At 44.9% G+C, this 20707-nt stretch overlaps 1 protein-coding gene across 1 annotated transcript in view; it reads right to left on the reverse strand.

Annotated features, from left to right (window-relative positions):
- TRIP4 (thyroid hormone receptor interactor 4) overlaps nucleotides 1-20707 on the reverse strand; it is a 53125-nt gene that overhangs the window by 18249 nt on the left and 14169 nt on the right. The window contains exons 7-11 of the mRNA XM_084782377.1: nucleotides 17861-18076; nucleotides 11145-11262; nucleotides 8704-8891; nucleotides 4545-4669; nucleotides 1797-1888 (exon numbers count right to left, since the gene is read on the reverse strand). Coding sequence (XP_084638503.1) covers nucleotides 1797-1888; nucleotides 4545-4669; nucleotides 8704-8891; nucleotides 11145-11262; nucleotides 17861-18076 — 739 coding nt within the window. The remainder of the gene's footprint in view (nucleotides 1-1796; nucleotides 1889-4544; nucleotides 4670-8703; nucleotides 8892-11144; nucleotides 11263-17860; nucleotides 18077-20707) is intronic.

The raw sequence follows: 20707 nt of genomic DNA on the forward strand, positions 1-20707 counted from the left end.
CTTCCCACAGAGTCCTCTGAAAGTGTAAAGTTTCAACACCACCCTGGGCTATATGGTAATACCCTGTCTCAAATTCAAACCCAAAGACAAAACCAAACCAAAATAAAAACAAACTGACAAAAAAATTAAAAAAGAAAAAATAAATAAATCTAGGAGGTTAAGAACTGCCTAAACCGAGCGTGGTAGTGCACACCTTTAATCCCAGCACTCTGGGAGGCAAAGGCAGGTGGATAGCTGTGAGTTTGAGGCCAGCCTGGTCTACAAAGTAAGTCCAGGATAGCCAAGACTATACAGAGAAACCCTGAAAAACTTAAAAAAAAAAGTTGCAAGGGAAACATTGATGGGGTTAGGCAGCTAGAAACAGCAAATTAAAGCAAAAACCACTTGGGACCCAGGTGTAATGGCATATGGCTTTAATCCCAGCATTCAGAAGGCAGAGGTAGGTGGATCTCTGTGAGTTCAAGGCCAGCTGGGTCTACATAACAAGTTTCAGGATAGCCAGAGCTACACAGTAAGACCCTGTCTTGGAAAAAAGAAAGAGGAGGAGGAGGAGGAGGAAGAAGAAGAGAAGGAGAAGGAGAAGGCCTCAAGATGCTGGGATATAGCTCAGTGTTGGAGAATCTGACTAGTGCATGAAGCCCTGGATTCATCCAACTTAACAAGAAAAAAAAAGTCACATCTGGAAAAATGAATTGAGTGAGCAAAATTAAGTTGAGGTACATTTTCATGCACAGTAGTAGAAGCCCTATTGCTTAAATTAACTGCTCAAAGAACAGTAAAACAATACTGTCTGTGGGACTTTTTCTGCTTCAAGGATGAACTTAGCTATTTTGGAGTAATGTCAGTCCCAAACATAATCTACATTTGAGGCATTTGCTAATGAAGATAAAGCTCTTTGCCTCCCCCTACTGTTTAAAAGCATGCTTGGGTCATGTCAATTTAATGCTTAGAAATTTTTAAAAAATTTAATACATATATATGTTCACTTGTTGACACATAACCCCTAAGATGGCACAAATCAAACCAAACACACTTGCTTATCTTGAGTTTATAGTCTGGAAGTAATGCTTCAGAACAAGCCAAAACATGTTATGTACACCCACCATCCAATCAAAACAAAAAGCAGTTATTTTAGGGTTTCTTCACTTAAAAAAAAAAAAGCAAACATTTTTCTTCTGCTTTGTTTTTGTTTTTGAGATAGAGCCTTACCTCCTAGCCCTGATAGGTCAGAAACTTGCTACGTGAGACCAAGGTGGCCTACAGCTAACGAAGAGGTGTGCACCATCAAGCCCAACCTAAAAAGCCAGTTTGATGAAGACCTTACACTTCCTTCCCTGGACTTCAATGACAACTCCCCTGCCCCAGAAATGTACTGCTTCCCCATATACCAGAAGCCAAGCCATCTCCAACTGCTTCCATTTCTGACCTATTTCTATTCTTCCTCCAATGAACATTTATTAAAGTATTCTCCTGGAGCTGGAGGAAAGCGTTACACGCCTGTGACTTAGGCACGCAAGAGACAGAGGCCGGAGGACAATCAGAGGCTGGGACTTGGCTCAAAACACAACATAGGAGTACACAACACAAAAGACTCTCCTTGGAGGCAGAGGAGGCCGGACTGTGAGTTTGAAGCCAGGCTGAGTCCTTCTTTCTCGCATCTAATTTACTAGCACCTTACTGAGTCCTTTTTTCTCATGTCTAATTATTTACTAGCACCTTACTGCCTTTAGTGTGTTATGAGGCTCTAGAACCTATTACAACAGCCAGCAAGCGGCTGCTGGGATCTCAATACTCACCTGCTCCTGAAATTGTTTCTGGGACAAGCAATCAACTAGGTCCACACAGCCCAGAAGACAACCTGATGGATAGTCATTTGGAAACTCCACATCTGAAAAGAAAACAACAAAAAGACTGGATAAATGTCTTTGTGACCCTGGAACTGGGGAATCTGCTTTCAATTTTGAACACATAACATTTTCCATCATCTATTTGTAGAAGCAAAGGGAAACAGTGAAGTTTTTAATATGGCACAACTGCTTGTACTGTAGCAAAAACCCAGCCAGTGACTAGCTTAGTTTACTACCCACATACAAACATGGGAGATTTTACTGTGGAAAACCTTCCATTTACCATCAAGGTTCAAGGAATCTATAAGTTAATTCCAAACAAATTAATTCTAACGTACTCACAGCTGGGTCAGATTAGAGTTTGGTGGTGTAATGCTTTAACTCTGAGAACAACATACAATCACGCAGAAAAGTGTCAACGAGAGACGGTCAGCAGCAGCTTGGCCCGTGGAAATGTGTGCGGTGGTGGGCGGTGTCAGGATAAACTGACTAACGAGGAAGACCCAGCGCACGGCAGCAGCAGCAGTGTCCTCTAAGAGGAGTCCTGAATGTGTGAGGGTAGGGAAACTGAGGGGAGCCCGCTGAGCCCGGCTGCGGGTGTGAGGGGAGGACTTGCTTCAGGCTCCTGCCACAGCGACTCCTCTAAAATAATGGACTGAAACCTGGAATTTTGAGATAAAAGAAACCCTTTCTCTTCTAAGTTGGTTTGGGTTGGGAAACTTGATCACAGCCAGAGAAATAAAACTAGAACAAGAGGTACAGCATTTTAAGGGGAAGAAAGAAAAAAGGAAAAAATAAAAATAAAAAGGAAGAAAAGTAGCTACAGGTGTTAAGAAAAAGACAAAACATGATAAAACAAATAGAAGAATAAATGTTATGACACAACTTTAACTGAAGCCAGTCATATCAAACAAAAAGAAATAGAAACGTGGGGGTTTTGTTTTGTTTTTTGAGACATGGTGTCCCTGTGTAAGCCTGTCTGTCCTGGAGCTAGCTTTATAGACCACCCTGGCCCTAACTCAGAGGTCTGCCTGCCTCTGCCTCCCCAAGCCTTGGATTAAAGGTGTGCGTGACCCATGCCAACTCAGAAATGGCTCCTAGTGATTGCATCAGTTTGGTTTCTAAGATACTTTCTAAAATGGTTATATATCTTTCCCTTTGTCTTGACAATTGTATGGGCCAGACTAAGAAGAAACCAAGGGTTAATTTTTTAAAAATATATTTATTTTATGTATGAGTGCCCTAAATGCATTAGGGCTGCAGGCCTGAAGAGGGCATTAGAGCTCATTAGAGATGGTTGGGAGCCACCATGTGGTTGCTGGGACCTCTTAACCTCTGAGCCTTCTCTCCCTAAAAATTATTTTTATTACTTTTAATTATACGTATGTATGTATCTAGGTATGTGTCCATGACTGCTGGTGCCTATCTCAGCCAGAGGATTCAGATCCCACAAGAACTAGAGCTCCAGGCCCTTGTGAGCCGCCCAGCGCGCGGACTGAGGCTGGGTCCTCTCCAGGAACAAGCACTTGTAACCCCTGAGCCACAGCTCTAATAATCCCTACGTATGGGCATTTTTCTTACTTTTCCCCATTTAGAGATCCCAGAATTTAGGAGTCATTTACCGCCACAATAATTAGATGATGATTTTTTTCATGTTACCCAATTAAGATTAGTTGGTTGGCTGGATGTGGTGGCACAAGCCTTTAATCCCACTTGAAATGCAGAAGCAGGTGGGTCTATGTGTGTTCCAGGCCTGTACTACATATCAAGTTCCAGGCCAACACGGGTACACAGAAGACCCTGTCATAAATAAAATAATAAAATGACAATCTCCCCTTAAAGGCTGAAGAGATGGTACAGCAGTTAAGAGCACTGGTTGCTTTTACTAAGATCCTGATTTATTTCCTACCACCCACATGGTAGCTCACAACCATCTGTAATGCTTAGCTCCAGGGAATCCAACAGCCCTTTCTGGCTTCCACGGGTACTGCACACACACAGTGCCCACACAGCAAGCAGACGAAACTCATAATTTAAAAAAAAAAAAAAGATATATGTACACAGCATTCTGCCTGCAAGTACGGCTGCACACCAGAAGAGGGCACCAGATCTCATTACAGAAGGTTATGAACTACCATATGGCTTCTGGGAATTGAACTCACAACCTTTGAAAGAACAGATAGTGCTTTTAACCTCTGAGCTATCTCTTCAGACCCAAAACTCATAATTTTTGACACAGGGTCTCACTATGTAGTTCTGGCTAGCCTAGAACTCATTCTGAGGACCAGGAGAGCCTCAAACTTAGAGAAATCTACCTGCTTCTACATCCCAAGTGCTGGGATTAAAGGTAGGTCTCAACATACTCAATCTTGCATTTTTAGAGAAATTAATGCTTATTCAACACACTAATAAGCTGAGTGCAGAGGCTCATACCTCTTATCCTATCATTTGGGGCCAGGGCTGAGGAAAAAAAAAAATTGCCTTGAGTTTGAGGTTAGCCTCAACTCCATAATGAGTTCCAAGGCAGCTGGGCTATCCTGAGAGATCTTGTCTCAAAATCAAACTAATAAACAAATGTACAATTTTGAAGTCTTGTTAATACAAGAAAAAGCCAAAGGAAGAAGGAAATAGAAGATGAGCACTTAGGACTTCTCTCCACAAAAACGACTGAAAACCAAGGATGTATGCGCGTGTTACCTTTCCCACGAAGAAGCTGATAGGTAGCCTGGAGTTCTGAGACTTCTTGAGGGGAAGGTTTTTTGCCTGTGGCTGCTATCCAAAGTCTTCCTCTGTGAGGAGTATACCAGGATCTGCCCTCCACCCTTAAACAAATACAAATCCAACAGGAGAAATCTAAAATCTAGTTTCTTTGAAGATCTCACAATATACAACAAATCATCTAATTGGTCCAAGAAACCTACCTAAAAGAGATACCTCATCAAGAAGGATTTGCTGTTGCTGTTGTTAGCATTACTTCTCCCACAATGCCTTTCCCCTAAAGTTGACTTGAACCCTGGCTGCTAACCTTTCCTGTCATCACCATCATTAGTCATTTCTCTCAACACCTACTTGCCACCTGATCGCTGTAATGCAGACTTGGAACTGTCATTTGTTTTTGGACTTCTATAGCTCTTTGCTTATAACTAAGTTATTACATTTACTTATTTGCAGAGAGGGTACATATGAAGCATGGCATTTGTATGGAGGTTAGAGGGCAACTTGCAAGAGTTGGTTATGCTGTCAGGGGCCAGGTGTGGTGGCATAAACCTTTAACTCCAGCACCTGAGATGCAGAAGCAGGTGGATATCTGTGAGTTCAAGGCCAGCCTAGTCTACATAGTGAGTTCCAAGTTAGGCAGGGCTATTTGATGAGACCCTAGACACTATGCGTATGCCTGTATGCATATGCCACATATGTACTCAGGGCCCAAAAGAATGTGTCAGATCCAACAGACGGTTCTGAGCCATATGAACTTTGTTCTGGGATCCTATCTTGGGTCATCTAGAAGTACAGCAAGGGCTCTTAACCACTGACCCACATCTACAACCCTTTTTTTGTACACACATTTATTTATTTACTTAAGTACATATGTATATATGTACATGCAAATGGAGGTCAGAGAAAAGCTTTTGGGAGCTGGTTCTCTTCTTTTACCCAGTGGCTCTGGGGATCAAACTCAGTTTGTTAGGCTTGGTAACAGCGCCTTAGACCCAATCCCAATCTCTCTCTCTTCCTTCCTTCCTTCCGTTCTTTCTTTGAGACAGGGTTTCCCTGTGTAGCTCTGGCTGTCTTGAACTCACTCTGTAGACCACGCTGGCCTTGAACTCAGAGATCCACCTGTCTCTGCCTCCGAATGCTGGGATTAAAGATGTGCGCCACCAACACCTGGCTTCTAAACTCATTCTTTTGTTGTTGTTGTTGTTGTTGTTGTTGTTTTGCTTTTTGGGTTTTTGTTTTGTTTTGTTTTTTGAGACAGGGTTTCTCTGAGTAGCCTTGGCTGTCCTGCAGTCACTTTGTAGACCTGGCTGGCCTCGAACTCACAGCAATCCGCCTGCCTCTGCCTCCTGAGTGCTGGGATTAAAGGCGTGTGCCACCACGCCCACTTTCAAACTCATTCTTATAAGAAAAAATAGGGCTATGAATTTTTCATATTCTTACTTTTCTAATACAAATGAATTAAAAGAGCATTAGATACACTGTCAGTAATCATTATGGGGAATAAGTAAATATATGTTTTTCCCTCTGGCCAAATAACCTGAAGAGTTGCCTGGAAAATGGTCCCACAAGTGTGAGCAGCACTGCACCAACTGCTTCCTGAGGGCTAATGCTATGAGACAGATGCTGCTCATCCTGTTCTTCTCGGTGAGAAAAGATGAATAAATAACACTGAGGAGGAGGAGGAGTAAGGCTCCCCTAGAAGAGAAGGGGATCGTGTTTCTCTGCACTACCAGCACTGCACACGTGGACATGAAGCAGCAGAGCCAAGGCAAGAGAAAGCCCAGCCTTGAGTGGGTAATGCCTGGTGGGCCTCAGCAGATAAAGGAGGAAATGGCAGGTAACAGCAAGACCCGTGCAGTCAAATGGCCAGCTCTAAAGGTTGATATGTCCCCTTTCCACAAAGTAAAGAAATAACTGAAGCCTAAACAGTAGAGTACATGAACACTTTGCAAACCTCAAATCTCGTTTTGTAATTCAGCGCCATCTAGGTTACCTTTGCCTGCCATCTGTAAAGTATGAGCCTTGGGCTACACAGCTATTCCTTTAAAAACTAAAATTCTATTTTTAAAAAACTATATAATATGTATACATATATACATATCCGAAAGAATATATACACATCAGTTAAAATGTATGCATATTTGTTAGGACCTTGCCGGGCATATAAAATTCTAGAAGACAAGAGGACAGGGATAACGAGCATGTGCTGTAAAGATAAGTGAGACAAAAAACCCAAGCAAAAAAGTATAAAACAGCCTCACAGTTAATAATTCACACAGGAGAAGCAATAGAAACAAACATGTCAGGCCAGGCCTAGTGGTGCATATCTTTAACCCCAGACCTCAGGAGGCAGAGGCAGCTGGATTTCTGTCAATTGGAGTTTGAGGCCAGCCTGGTCTACAAAGTAAGGCCAGGACAGCCAGGGCTGTTACAGAGACACCCTGCCTGAAGGGGGAGGGGGAGGAGGAGGCATTGGGGGAGAAAAAAAATCACAAATAAATAAATAAATAAAAAAATACAAAAAATTCCACAACAACAAATGATACTGAGGCAAGACAACAGTGGAGATTTTCCTAGAGTGTATATGGCTCTGGGTTAGCCGAGCAAAGCTTCAAATTACAAATAAATCAAAATATGAAGATTGCTAAACAATATATTCAAAATAAACAAAACCAAGAGTCTTTGCAATAAACTTTCTTCCAAAGATGAAAACCCTGGTACCCTGGCTTCACTGTGAGCATGTCAGGTCCCCTTCTTCCCTTCTGCAGTACTACGGGTTAATCCAGGGCCTTCTGACATTAGGCAAGCATCCCATCACTAAGCTAAACTCTAGCCCTTGATCTTATTAATCATTCTGAGACAGATCTCACTGAGCTGTCCTCAGATTCACCAGCCTTTTGCCACAGACTCCCGAATACCTGAGATTATAGAGAGATGTGTCACTGTGTTTCCTTTTTTGCTTGTTTGTTAGTTTGTTTCTGTTTTTTGTTTTTGGAGACAGGCTTTCTGTGTGGAGCCTGGCTGTCCTAATACTCACAGAGATCTGCCTGCCTCTGCCTCCCCAAATGCTGGGATTGAATGAAGTTTTTAAAAAAAATTAGTACCATGTGTATTGGTGTGTCGCCTGCATGTGTTGTCTCTGTGAGGGTGTCAGATCCCCTGGAACCAGAGCTACAGACAGTTGCAAGCTGCCATGTGGGTGCTGGGCAGCCTGTGCTCTCAGCCACTGAGCCATCTATCCAGCCCCTGTTGACTGAACTTTTAAAATTTAATTAAAACAACAAAGCAAGTCTTTTTTGAGACAGGGTTTCTCTGTGTAGCCTTGGCTGTCCTGGACTCACTTTGTAGACCAGGCTGGCCTCGAACTCACAGCAATCCACCTGCCTCTGCCTCCCGAGTGCTGGGATTAAAGGCGTGCGCCACCACGCCTGGCTCAACAAAGCAAGTCTTAAAAACCAAAACTGAACAAAACCTAAAACAAAACAAACAAAACCAACCAACCAGCCAACAAAAAACATATCAGCAATTTTTTTAAAAATTTATTTTACTGACATGTGTGAGTGTGAGTGTTTGACTGTATTATATATGTGTGCTAATGTGCCTGGTGTCTGCAAAGCCACCGGAAGACATTGGATCCCTGATAACTGGAGTCATGGACAGCTGTGAGGTACCATGTGGGTGCTGGGACCAAACCTGAGTGCTACTCTAGAACTGCTGACTCATCTTGTTAGCCCCAAGTAGGTTTTTTTACACATTTAAATTGTATGTTCTTGTTGTAGGGTGTGTGTACCCGGGAGTGAGGGTGTGAAGATTAGCAGACAGCTCAGGGATTGGTTCGCTGTACTGAACACAGGCCATCATGCTTCCACAGCAAGGGCCTTTGCTAGCTGATCAACCCTTCCTGTTCTCTTCTTTGTTGACATGATTTTGCTAATATACGCTAGGCTGGACTGTACCCACAGTCCTCCTGCCTCTGTCTCGTAAGTGCTTTGATTACAGGTCTGCATCAGCATACTTGGCCCTATTTAAAGTTACATCCACTGAACAATAAGTCATCCGTAGACTGGTACGAATGGGCATCGATCACAATTCTAAATCAAATGTGTCACACTCTAAGACTTTGACTTCCAATTCTTACCTTTTAATCCCCCTGACAAGCAGTGAAGCCCAGGGCTGATGCATAGAGAGACACCAGCCACCATCAAAGCCTTCCTGGAACTCCTGATCCTGGATCCGTAGCTGGTGCTGATGCAGGCCGAGCTCTAGTCTTGCTCCTGCGGAGAGTGAAGCCTTCTTCTGCGGGGCTGAGCCAGTGTTGTCTACCCACTGCATAGGACAGAATACAACACAGCAGAGTTTTGCTGACATGGGAGGAACTTAGGGAGGGTGAACCGCAGCAACTAATGCTGGTAAATAGAAATCATACAAGCATTTTTTTTTGAGAAAAGATTTCACGTAACCCAGGCTTGCCTTGAACTTGATATGGCACAGAAAAAGATCTTGTATTTCTGATTCTCTTGCTGAAACCTCCCAAGTGCTGGGGTTACAGATCTGTGCCATGGCTCAGGCAACTTTTGTTTGTTTTTTTCAAGACAGTTTCTCTGTGTAGCCTTGAGTATGCTGGAACTCGCTCTATTGACCAGGCAGTCTTCAAACCTACCCTGCCGCCTCTGCCTCCCAGTGCGGGAAGTAAAGGCGTGCGCCATCACCATCCCACTTCTTTTCTTTTCTTTTCTTTTTTTTAAAGGTTATCCTTGGCTAGGTAAATTTTATTTTATTTTATTTTATTTTTTAAAGGTTTATTTATTTATTATGTATACAGATTTTGTTATAGATGGTTGTGAGCCAACATGTGGTTGCTGGGAATTGAACTCATGACCTTTGGAAGAGCAGTCAGTGCTCTTACCCTCTGAGCCATCTCTCCAGCCCCCCAATTCTTTTCAAAATTCGTCTCATCTTTGAAATGAGACCAAGAAATATTGAAATGTTATAAGTTCTTTAAAAAAAAAAAGATTTATTTATTATGTATACAGTGCTCTGCCTGCATGTAACACCTGCAGGACAGAAGAAGACACCAGATCTCATTGTAGATGGGTGTGGGCCACCACTTGGTAGTTGGGAATTGAACTCAGGACCTTTGGAAGAACAGACAGTGCTCTTAACTTCTAAACCCATCTCTCCAGCCCAAAAGAATATAAACTCTTAAAAGGCCCAAACATGGCAACAATATTGCATCATTTTTGTTTGCTTTTTTGTTTTTAGTTTGGTTTATTCAAGATAGGGTTTCTCTGGGTAGCCTTGACTGTACTATACTTGCTTTTGTAGACCAGGCTGACCTCAAACTCACAGAAATATGCCTACCTCTGCCTCCCTGAGAGCTGCAATTACAGGTGTACACCACTTTACCCAGCTTCATTTTGTTTGTTTTCTAAGATAGAATCTCACTATGTAACTCCAACTGACCTGGAAAATACTATGTAGTCTTTGAACTCAGAGATCTGCTAACCCAAGCCATAAGACTGAATGCAGAACCACCACATCCAGTTCGCTGTTTTTGTTTTGTTTTTTTCTTTTTTGGTTTTTTGAGACAGGGTTTCTCTGTGTAGCCCTGGCTGTCCTGGACTCACTTTGTAGACCAGGCTGGCCTCGAACTCATAGAGATCCACCTGCCCCTGCCTCTCGAGTGCTGGGACTAAAGGCGTGCGCCACCACTGCTTTGTTGTTGTTTTTTAATTCCATTTCATTCATGGGTTTTGTGACTGGAGTGGGACATGCATGCCACAGCACACATGCGGAAGTCACAGGACGGCCTATGGAAACAAGTAATCCTAGGTCATCAGGCTTGGAGTCATGCACCTTTATTTCCTGCACAAAAACACAATGCTGCCTTCTAGAAAAAGCATAATGACCAAAAGAGCTGCGATTAGTTCCCCCTTGTACTTCTTAATGATCTATGCTTGATTCTGGATAATTTTCCAAGATGGGTTCAGCATTTCAGTCCATAATTCCTCATGTGATACTTCAGAGACTCATATTAGTATCACAGAAAGCTAAACAGGCCAGGCAGTGGTGGCGCACGCCTTTAATCCCGGCACTTGGGAGACAGGCAGGTGGCAGGTAGATTCTTGAGTTCAAGGTCAGCCTGGTCTACAGAGTTCCAGGACAGCCAAACATACACAGAGAAACCTTGTCTCAAAAAAGACACACACACACACACACACACACAAACACACACACACACACACACACACACACACACACACACACACAAAGACAAACAAATGCTGTCAAAGTAGCAGGTCTGACTACTGATTGAACAAAATATCCTATTACTCTCTTTTTTTGGTTTTGTTTTTTCCAAGACTGGGTTTCTCTGTGTAGCCCTGGCTGTCCTGGAACTCTCTTTGTAGACCGGGCTGGCCTCCAACTCAGAGATCCCCCTGCCTCTGTGGGCAAGAATAATCAGTGACTGGTATATTGAGAGGACACTGGTATTTAAATCCTATGAAAGAGACATACTTGAAAGAAGACTATTTGGGGTCAAAACTGACTCATTAATTAGAGGAAACATTTACTAACCTGGGGAGGGGTCTGGTACAGGTTGGGGTTTACCAGAACCCCCAAAGGCTCTTCAGAAGATCTGTCCAGTGGCTGGTTCAGAGTTCCATTGGCAATGGCTTGTATCGTCTCATCTAGTCTGTAGTAACAAACCAAAAGCAGGCAATAGCTGGTAATTTTCTATTCTAGAGTGTTCAAATTTACCACATGCAACCTTTTACTTATATGGGACTAGAGAAACGGACTGCTCTTGCAGAGGGCCCAGGCTCCTTTTCCTGGTGTAAGCCACACGACTGCCTTTTACTCCAGTTCTCGAGGATCCGACACCCTCTTCTGACCTCCACAAGCACATGCTACACAGACACGCATGTTGGCACTATGCCCATGCACATAAAATAAAAATAGATAAAATACCAGTGAAGAAGAAAAGGAAGAAAGAAACCCATTATATGCTCTGCAGTTTACAAAGTGGGTTAGATTAGACTGGAGGGACGAGTGCTTGCTGCTCCTGAAGAGAGCAGTGTGGGTTCCATTCTAAGGAATCTGATGTCCTAGTCTGGCCTCTTCATCTACATACATACATATGTGTGCATGCACACACACACTTTTTAAAAAATTCATTCAGTATCCATCCATATATATTTCTTGTTTTGTTTTTTGAGGCAGTCTCTCTATGTGGTCCTGGCTGTCTTGGAACTTGTTACATAGAACAGGCTGACCTCTAACTCAGAGATGTGCCTGCCTCTGCCTCCTGACTACTGTGATTAAATGTGTGTGACACTGCACCTGGCCCAGACACAGTTTTCTAAGTGGAGAAGACAGAGCTCTTTCTGTTCAGAAGCTCTGAAGTTAGGCACGGTGTGAGTGTCTGTAACTGCATCACTTAGAAGACTAAAGCAGTATAATTATGACTTTGAGGTCAGCTTGAAATACACAGCAAAGCTGGCATGACAGTGGACACCTGTAATCCCAGCACTTGGGAGGCAGAGGCAGGTGGATCACTGTGAGTTCGAGGCCAGCCTGGTCTACAAAGTGAGTCCAGGATAACCAAGGCTACACAGAGAAACCCTCTCTTTGCTGAGCGTGGTGATACATGCTTATAATCCCCGTACTTGGTACGCAGAGTCACCTTGAATCAAAAAATTAAAATTAATAAAATAAAAATAAATAAATAGAAAATGCAGTCTTGAAAAACAAATGAAGCCGGGTGTGGTGGCGCACACCTTTAATCCCAGGCCTCGGGAGGCAGAGGCAGGTGGATCGCTGTGAGTTCGAGGCCAGCCTGGTCTACAAAGCAAGCCTAGGACAGCCAAGGCTACACAGAAAAACCTTGTCTCGAAAAACCAATAAATAAATAAATAAATAAAAGAAAACAAGTGAAAAACAAACAAAAAAGAAAGAAGGAAGGAAAGAAAGAAAGGAAGAAAGACATACTCAACAAGGCCCTGTCTCTACAAGCAAACTGAACAATACAGCAGATTTGAATCTAATTGGCAGGTGTAAGACCACTGTACCATACATATGCTGTACCATACACGAAAAGATCCCGTAGTTATTATGGGATAGATACAATCCACCTCACAGTTATTATTGAATCATTTCATGTGTTACACCATGTAGGTTCAAGGGAAAGATAAGTATTTGAAACATACAGATTTTCAAATAGAAAGGAAAATAAAAATAAAGGCAGAAGAAAAAAAAAAGGAAGAAAGAAAGAAACGCAGTTGCAAATGAGCTTGTGCATGTACAGGCCAGAGGTCAGTGTGAGGTGTGAGTGTACAGGCTAGAGGTCAGTGTGAGGTGTGCATGTACAAGCTAGAGGTCAGTGTGAGGTGTGTGTGTAGAGGCTAGAGGTCAGTGTGAGGTGTGTGTGTAGAGGCTAGAGGTCAGTGTGAGGTGTGTGTGTAGAGGCTAGAGGTCAGTGTGAGGTGTGTGTGTACAGGCTAGAGGTCAGTGTGAGGTGTGCATGTACAAGCTAGAGGTCAGTGTGAGGTGTGAGTGTACAGGCTAGAGGTCAGTGTGAGGTGTGCATGTACAAGCTAGAGGTCAGTGTGAGGTGTGCATGTACAAGCTAGAGGTCAGTGTGAGGTGTGTGTGTAGAGGCTAGAGGTCAGTGTGAGGTGTGTGTGTACAGGCTAGAGGTCAGTGTGAGGTATGTGTGTACAGGCTAGAGGTCAGTGTGAGGTGTGTGTGTAGAGGCTAGAGGTCAGTGTGAGGTGTGTGTGTAGAGGCTAGAGGTCAGTGTGAGGTGTGTGTGTAGAGGCTAGAGGTCAGTGTGAGGTGTGTGTAGAGGCTAGAGGTCAGTGTGAGGTGTGTGTGTACAGGCTAGAGGTCAGTGTGAGGTGTGCGTGTACAGGCTAGAGGTCAGTGTGAGGTGTGTGTGTAGAGGCTAGAGGTCAGTGTGAGGTGTGTGTAGAGGCTAGAGGTCAGTGTGAGGTGTGTGTGTAGAGGCCAGAGGTCAGTGTGAGGTGTGTGTAGAGGCTAGAGGTCAGTGTGAGGTGTGTGTGTACAGGCTAGAGGTCAGTGTGAGGTGTGCATGTACAAGCTAGAGGTCAGTGTGAGGTGTGTGTGTAGAGGCTAGAGGTCAGTGTGAGGTGTGCATGTACAAGCTAGAGGTCAGTGTGAGGTGTGCATGTACAGGCTAGAGGTCAGTGTGAGGTGTGTGTGTACAGGCTAGAGGTCAGTGTGAGGTGTGTGTAGAGGCTAGAGGTCAGTGTGAGGTGTGTGTGTACAGGCTAGAGGTCAGTGTGAGGTATGTGTGTACAGGCTAGAGGTCAGTGTGAGGTGTGTGTGTAGAGGCTAGAGGTCAGTGTGAGGTGTGTGTGTAGAGGCTAGAGGTCAGTGTGAGGTGTGTGTGTAGAGGCTAGAGGTCAGTGTGAGGTGTGTGTAGAGGCTAGAGGTCAGTGTGAGGTGTGTGTGTACAGGCTAGAGGTCAGTGTGAGGTGTGCGTGTACAGGCTAGAGGTCAGTGTGAGGTGTGTGTGTAGAGGCTAGAGGTCAGTGTGAGGTGTGTGTAGAGGCTAGAGGTCAGTGTGAGGTGTGTGTGTAGAGGCCAGAGGTCAGTGTGAGGTGTGTGTAGAGGCTAGAGGTCAGTGTGAGGTGTGTGTGTACAGGCTAGAGGTCAGTGTGAGGTGTGCATGTACAAGCTAGAGGTCAGTGTGAGGTGTGTGTGTAGAGGCTAGAGGTCAGTGTGAGGTGTGTGTGTAGAGGCTAGAGGTCAGTGTGAGGTGTGTGTGTACAGGCTAGAGGTCAGTGTGAGGTGTGTGTGTACAGGCTAGAGGTCAGTGTGAGGTGTGTGTGTACAGGCTAGAGGTCAGTGTGAGGTATGTGTGTACAGGCTAGAGGTCAGTGTGAGGTGTGTGTGTAGAGGCTAGAGGTCAGTGTGAGGTGTGTGTGTACAGGCTAGAGGTCAGTGTGAGGTGTGTGTGTAGAGGCTAGAGGTCAGTGTGAGGTGTGTGTGTACAGGCTAGAGGTCAGTGTGAGGTGTGTGTGTAGAGGCTAGAGGTCAGTGTGAAGTGTGTGTGTACAGGCTAGAGGTCAGTGTGAGGTGTGTGTGTACAGGCTAGAGGTCAGTGTGAGGTGTGTGTGTACAGGCTAGAGGTCAGTGTGAGGTGTGTGTGTACAGGCTAGAGGTCAGTGTGAGGTGTGCGTGTACAGGCTAGAGGTCAGTGTGAGGTGTGTGTGTACAGGCTAGAGGTCAGTGTGAGGTGTGCATGTACAAGCTAGAGGTCAGTGTGAGGTGTGTGTGTAGAGGCTAGAGGTCAGTGTGAGGTGTGTGTGTACAGGCTAGAGGTCAGTGTGAGGTGTGTGTGTAGAGGCTAGAGGTCAGTGTGAGGTGTGTGTGTACAGGCTAGAGGTCAGTGTGAGGTGTGTGTGTAGAGGCTAGAGGTCAGTGTGAGGTGTGTGTGTAGAGGCTAGAGGTCAGTGTGAGGTGTGTGTGTAGAGGCTAGAGGTCAGTGTGAGGTGTGTGTGTAGAGGCTAGAGGTCAGTGTGAGGTGTGTGTGTAGAGGCTAGAGGTCAGTGTGAGGTGTGTGTGTAGAGGCTAGAGGTCAGTGTGAGGTGTGTGTGTACAGGCTAGAGGTCAGTGTGAGGTGTGTGTGTAGAGGCTAGAGGTCAGTGTGAGGTGTGTGTGTACAGGCTAGAGGTCAGTGTGAGGTGTGTGTGTAGAGGCTAGAGGTCAGTGTGAGGTGTGTGTACAGGCTAGAGGTCAGTGTGAGGTGTGTGTGTAGAGGCTAGAGGTCAGTGTGAGGTGTGTGTGTACAGGCTAGAGGTCAGTGTGAGGTGTGTGTGTAGAGGCTAGAGGTCAGTGTGAGGTGTGTGTGTAGAGGCTAGAGGTCAGTGTGAGGTGTGTGTGTAGAGGCTAGAGGTCAGTGTGAGGTGTGTGTGTAGAGGCTAGAGGTCAGTGTGAGGTGTGTGTGTACAGGCTAGAGGTCAGTGTGAGGTGTGTGTGTAGAGGCTAGAGGTCAGTGTGAGGTGTGTGTGTACAGGCTAGAGGTCAGTGTGAGGTGTGTGTGTAGAGGCTAGAGGTCAGTGTGAGGTGTGTGTGTAGAGGCTAGAGGTCAGTGTGAGGTGTGTGTGTAGAGGCTAGAGGTCAGTGTGAGGTGTGTGTGTAGAGGCTAGAGGTCAGTGTGAGGTGTGTGTGTACAGGCTAGAGGTCAGTGTGAGGTGTGTGTGTAGAGGCTAGAGGTCAGTGTGAGGTGTGTGTGTACAGGCTAGAGGTCAGTGTGAGGTGTGTGTGTAGAGGCTAGAGGTCAGTGTGAGGTGTGCATGTACAAGCTAGAGGTCAGTGTGAGGTGTGTGTGTAGAGGCTAGAGGTCAGTGTGAGGTGTGTGTGTACAGGCTAGAGGTCAGTGTGAGGTGTGTGTGTAGAGGCTAGAGGTCAGTGTGAGGTGTGTGTGTACAGGCTAGAGGTCAGTGTGAGGTGTGTGTGTAGAGGCTAGAGGTCAGTGTGAGGTGTGTGTGTACAGGCTAGAGGTCGGTGTGTGGTGTTGTCCTCCATTACCTTCTACCTTACTTTTTGTTTTGGTTTTGAGACAGGGTTTCTCTGTGTAGCTCTGGCTGTCCTGGACTCACTTTGTAGACTGGGCTGGCCTCAAACTCACAGTGATCCGCCTGCCTCTGCCTCCTGAGTGCTGGGATTAAAGGTGTGCGCCACCACACCCAGCACTCTCCTCTTTACTTTTGGAGACAGGCTCCCCCACTGAACCTGGAACCTGCCCTTTTGACTAGACTGGCTAGCTAGGAAGCTCGAGTTGTCTCCTATTTCTTCCTGCATAGCTCTGGGATTACAGGACGGCCACCATGCCTAGGTTTTGTTTTTCTTGATTCAGGTTCTGGGAAATAAATTCAGATCCTTTTCTTTGCATATCAAGCACTTTACCACCTAAACTGTCATTTCTCGTGCCTCACTGACCTCCTCTACTAGCTAAACTGTACCCTTTTGGCGGGTGTAGTTGGTTTAGGCCTTTGTTTTATTAAAGAGAGTAACATTGGGCTGGAGAGATGGCTCAGTGGTTAAGAGTGCCACCTGCTCATCCAAAGGTCCTGAGTTCAATTCCCAGCAACCACATCTCGGTTCACGACAGTCTGTAAACATGTGATGTGATTCCCTCTTCTGGCCTGCGGGTGTGCAAGCATGCAGAACACTGTACACATAATAATAAATAAATCTTTAAAGAGAGTAACATAGTCCAGGGTAGCCTTAAACTTACTATTTCACCTTGAAAACTCTTGATCTTTTCTCATTGTCTCAAAATGCTAGGATTACACACGTGCAGCACTGTGCCTAGTTTCATGGTTCATTTTGAAAATCCTCAGCTACTCATATATTTTCTGTTCTAAATCAACAATTATTATTTTATATTTTGTTTATATTATTTGAGATGCTAGGGATCAAACCGAGCTGAAGGATACTAGGCAAGTGCCAAATCACTTTGCTATAATCCCAACCTTAAATATTTTTTTATTTGCTTTTTTTGTGGTGCTAGGAATTATTTTTGTTTTTACTTTTTCTTTTTTCCTGTGAAACAGGGTCTTGCTATATAACCTAGCACAGATTGACCTCAAATTCATTTTGCAGCCCAGGCTACCCTCATACTATGTATCCTGTGCCTTAAGTGTCTTAAGTGCCATGATTACAAGCATATACAGAACTCCATCATTATAAAATTATTTGTGTGTGTGTGAGGTATCTGAGGTGAGTCTGTGGCCTTGTACATGCTAGACAAATGCTCTACCACTGAGCTATACTTCTAGCCCTTCATTGTTATTAGCATTATTTTTTTAAATTTTGTGTGTGAGAATGTGCATGCATGCATGTGCCCCAACATGTGTGTTGAGATCAGAGGATAATTTATGGAGCTGGCACCCTTCCTCTACCATACAGAAGCCTCAAGTTGTCAGGCTTAGCAAGCAGACACCTTCACCTGCTGAGCCATCCATTGTCTTTAGCTTTGTATGTATGGTATGTATACATGTATGTGTGTGTGACAGTGAGAGCAGATAGTGTCACAGTAGTGTATGGAGTCAGAGTACAACCCCAGGTGTTGGTCTACCCTGACTGAAGCAAGTTCCCCTTGCTGTTTGCATTGCACACACCAGGCTGTGAACCCGGGGGCTGAGGTTTGCGCAGCAGGAGCTTCACACACTGGGCCGGCACTGTTCTTTGAACAGCCGCGCACCAGGCCCGTTGGAGGGGAGGCAGCTGCTGCTCCCAGGCCGCTCCAGCCCCCCACTGACCTGCTGTGATACTCTGCCAGGGGGTGTTCATCTTCTAGGACCTTCCGCCCTGCGAAGTCAATGGTGATTTTCTTAGAAAGCCGGGAGGCGTGTCGCAGTTCTCTCAGCTCCTCCTCTCGTTTCCGCAGGGCTTCCCGCTCGACTTTGGACAGCCACTGGTTAGACTCGCTGGCAAAGTAGTCTGACTCGTCGTCAATGACTTGGGTCCTTCGGATACTGAGCAGGAAAAATGAAAAAAGGAACACACAGCAACTAGGTCACTTGTTGACAAATATGGACTATACATTGCTTAACTTTTGCTGTTGTGGAGGTTCCTGTCACAACTATGAAAGGCAGAGAATATTCTAAGATCAGGCTGAACTCTTCCTGACTTAAAGCTGTGTCTTCTGTCTACTGCAAGGTTTAGTTCTGTTCCTAGAACCAACCTCAGCCTCAGGCAGTGCAAGACATAACACCATACTGCACTGTCCTCCTTTCCTGACACACACCTTCCACCCAGCCCGCTCGGCTGTGCGTCACAGCTTGCACCCGATACCTGGGATGTACCCTACTTTTGTCATATCCTGGCTGTTACTCTAGTGAACTTACTCAGTTCCCTACTCCTACAGGTCACTGGGGTCTGATTTGTTACTGAAAGGTTCATAGGGCCGTTGGTGTTTGCCTTGAAATCTCAGGCCTTTGGCTTAATTATTAATAGTTAGATGTTGTGGGTTTTTTTTCTTTCTCGGTTTTTGTTTTTTTCCAGACAGTGTTTCTCTGTGTACAGCCCTGGCTGTCCTGGAACTCACTCTGTATATCAGCCTGGTCTCGAACTCACTGAGACCTGCTTCTGCCTCCCAAGTGCTGGGATTAAAGGTGTGAACCATCACCACCCAGCTGGACTTTTTTAAAAAAAACCTTTTATTTACTCTCCGTGAATTTTACATCATGCACTACAATCCCACTCATTTCCCCATTTTTTCATACTTGCCCTCGGCCCTTGTAGCCTCCCTCCTAAAAGAATAATAAAAATAAAACCTAAAATAAATAAAAAATTAATTAATAAAAATGTTTTCACCATGGAAGCTGCGGTGTGTCACACGGTATTTTTCTCAGATTTACTTGCAGTGAGTCACTGCTTCTGTAGGACCAGCCCCTTCATATGCCCCAGCTATTCATAAATGGGGTACTTGCTGGGGTAGGACCAGCCCCTTCATATGCCCCAGCTATTCATAAATGGGGTACATGCTGGGGTAGGACAACTCAAAGCCTGGGCCTGGGTGGTAGCTGAGTTGTTCAACCCATCAGCTCTCCTATGCCAGTGCTTTGCCCAGGTGAGGCGCAGGGCCAGCTCTCCCACTCCACACCCTCAGGGCCAGCTCTCTAGTGCACATGCCACCAGGGCTGGCTCGACTGTGCTGCCCAGGTGAGGCGCAGGGCCAGCTCTCCCACTCCACACCCTCAGGGCCAGCTCTCTAGTGCACATGCCACCAGGGCTGGCTCAACTGTGCTGCCCAGGTGAGGTGCAGGACACTCTCCCGAGTGCCGCAGCCAGCAAGGACAGGGCCAGCTGATGTTTTATTAATCTACTACTGTAACAGTTTCTACATCCCTCCTCCTGGCTCTCCAGCTCTTCATTAATACATCCTGCCAAGATCATATGACAAAAAATTTGAAGGCTGGAATCCAGACAATTTCACCCAGTCATTCTACAGGGTTAAACCTGGGGCTTACAGAAACTGATTACACCAAAGCCATAAACTTAAGTTAAGACTGTGCTATTCCATAATTACAAATTGGTGATACCCATAAGCATAAGAAAAACAATTCATATTCAGGGTACAATGATTTTGTATTAGAAGATTTGACAGGGGCCTTGACATACACGGCCTGATATGTACCCACTTCCACTACCCCTCCCCCAATAATAAAGTGTGAGTAGCTCCTGTGCTCTCACAGAGGAAATCAGTGTCTCAGCAGCTCGCATAGAATGGAGTTGAGGCTCACAGTCTCAGGTCTTATCTCTTTGAGGCAAGCGCTCTGTCTGTCAGGTTTTTCTCTGAGCTGAAAATAAGTATTTCAATGAGTTTCAATAAATATTTGCTGAATTCATAAATATACCTTCAGGGCCAATTTTCTTCTTTTTCATTTGGGTTTTTCGGGACAAGATTTCTGTTGTTGCCCTGGCTGTCCTAAAGCTCCATACACCAGGCTGGTCTCAAACTCAGAGATCTACCTGCCTCTGCCTCCCCAAATGCTGGGATTAAAGACGTGTGCTACCAGCACCCAACCTTGAATGTTTCATGCCTTTCCTAGGATAGGATCTTGCTTCTCTGGGCACCCAACCTTGAGTGTTTCATGCCTTTCCTAAGACAGGACCTTGCTTCTCTGAGTGTGCAACAGTCAGCGCCTGGAGAGTTGTATTAGTAGCTCAAGAAACTGTCTTTATTCACAGACTTGCTTACTGCACTCAAGGGCTCTGAATTAAGTAAAGTATATGGCTCATGTCTGCAAGAAGATGGTATTCCTTATAAAATTAAGGCCCTGTTTAAAAAAAAAAATTTTTTTTTTGAGACAGTGTTTTTCTATGTAGCCCTTGCTGTGTTGGACTCACTTTGTAGACCAGGCTGGCCTTGAACTCAAATAAATCCACCTGTCTCTGCCTCCCCAAATGCTGGGATTAGAGGCATGTACCAGCATGCCCAGCTTTAACTAGAAATTTTAAAACACTATTGCCTAATGTTTTTGATTAATTTTTTTTCTCAAGACAGGATCTATTTAGCCCTGGATGTCCTAGAATTCACTATGTAGACCAGGCTGGCTGTGAACTCATAGAGATCCTTCTGCCTCCCAAGTGCTGTGATTAGA

The sequence above is a fragment of the Acomys minous genome (genome assembly GCF_964271855.1).
Source record: "Acomys minous genome assembly, chromosome: 5".
NCBI lineage: Eukaryota > Metazoa > Chordata > Mammalia > Rodentia > Muridae > Acomys > Acomys minous.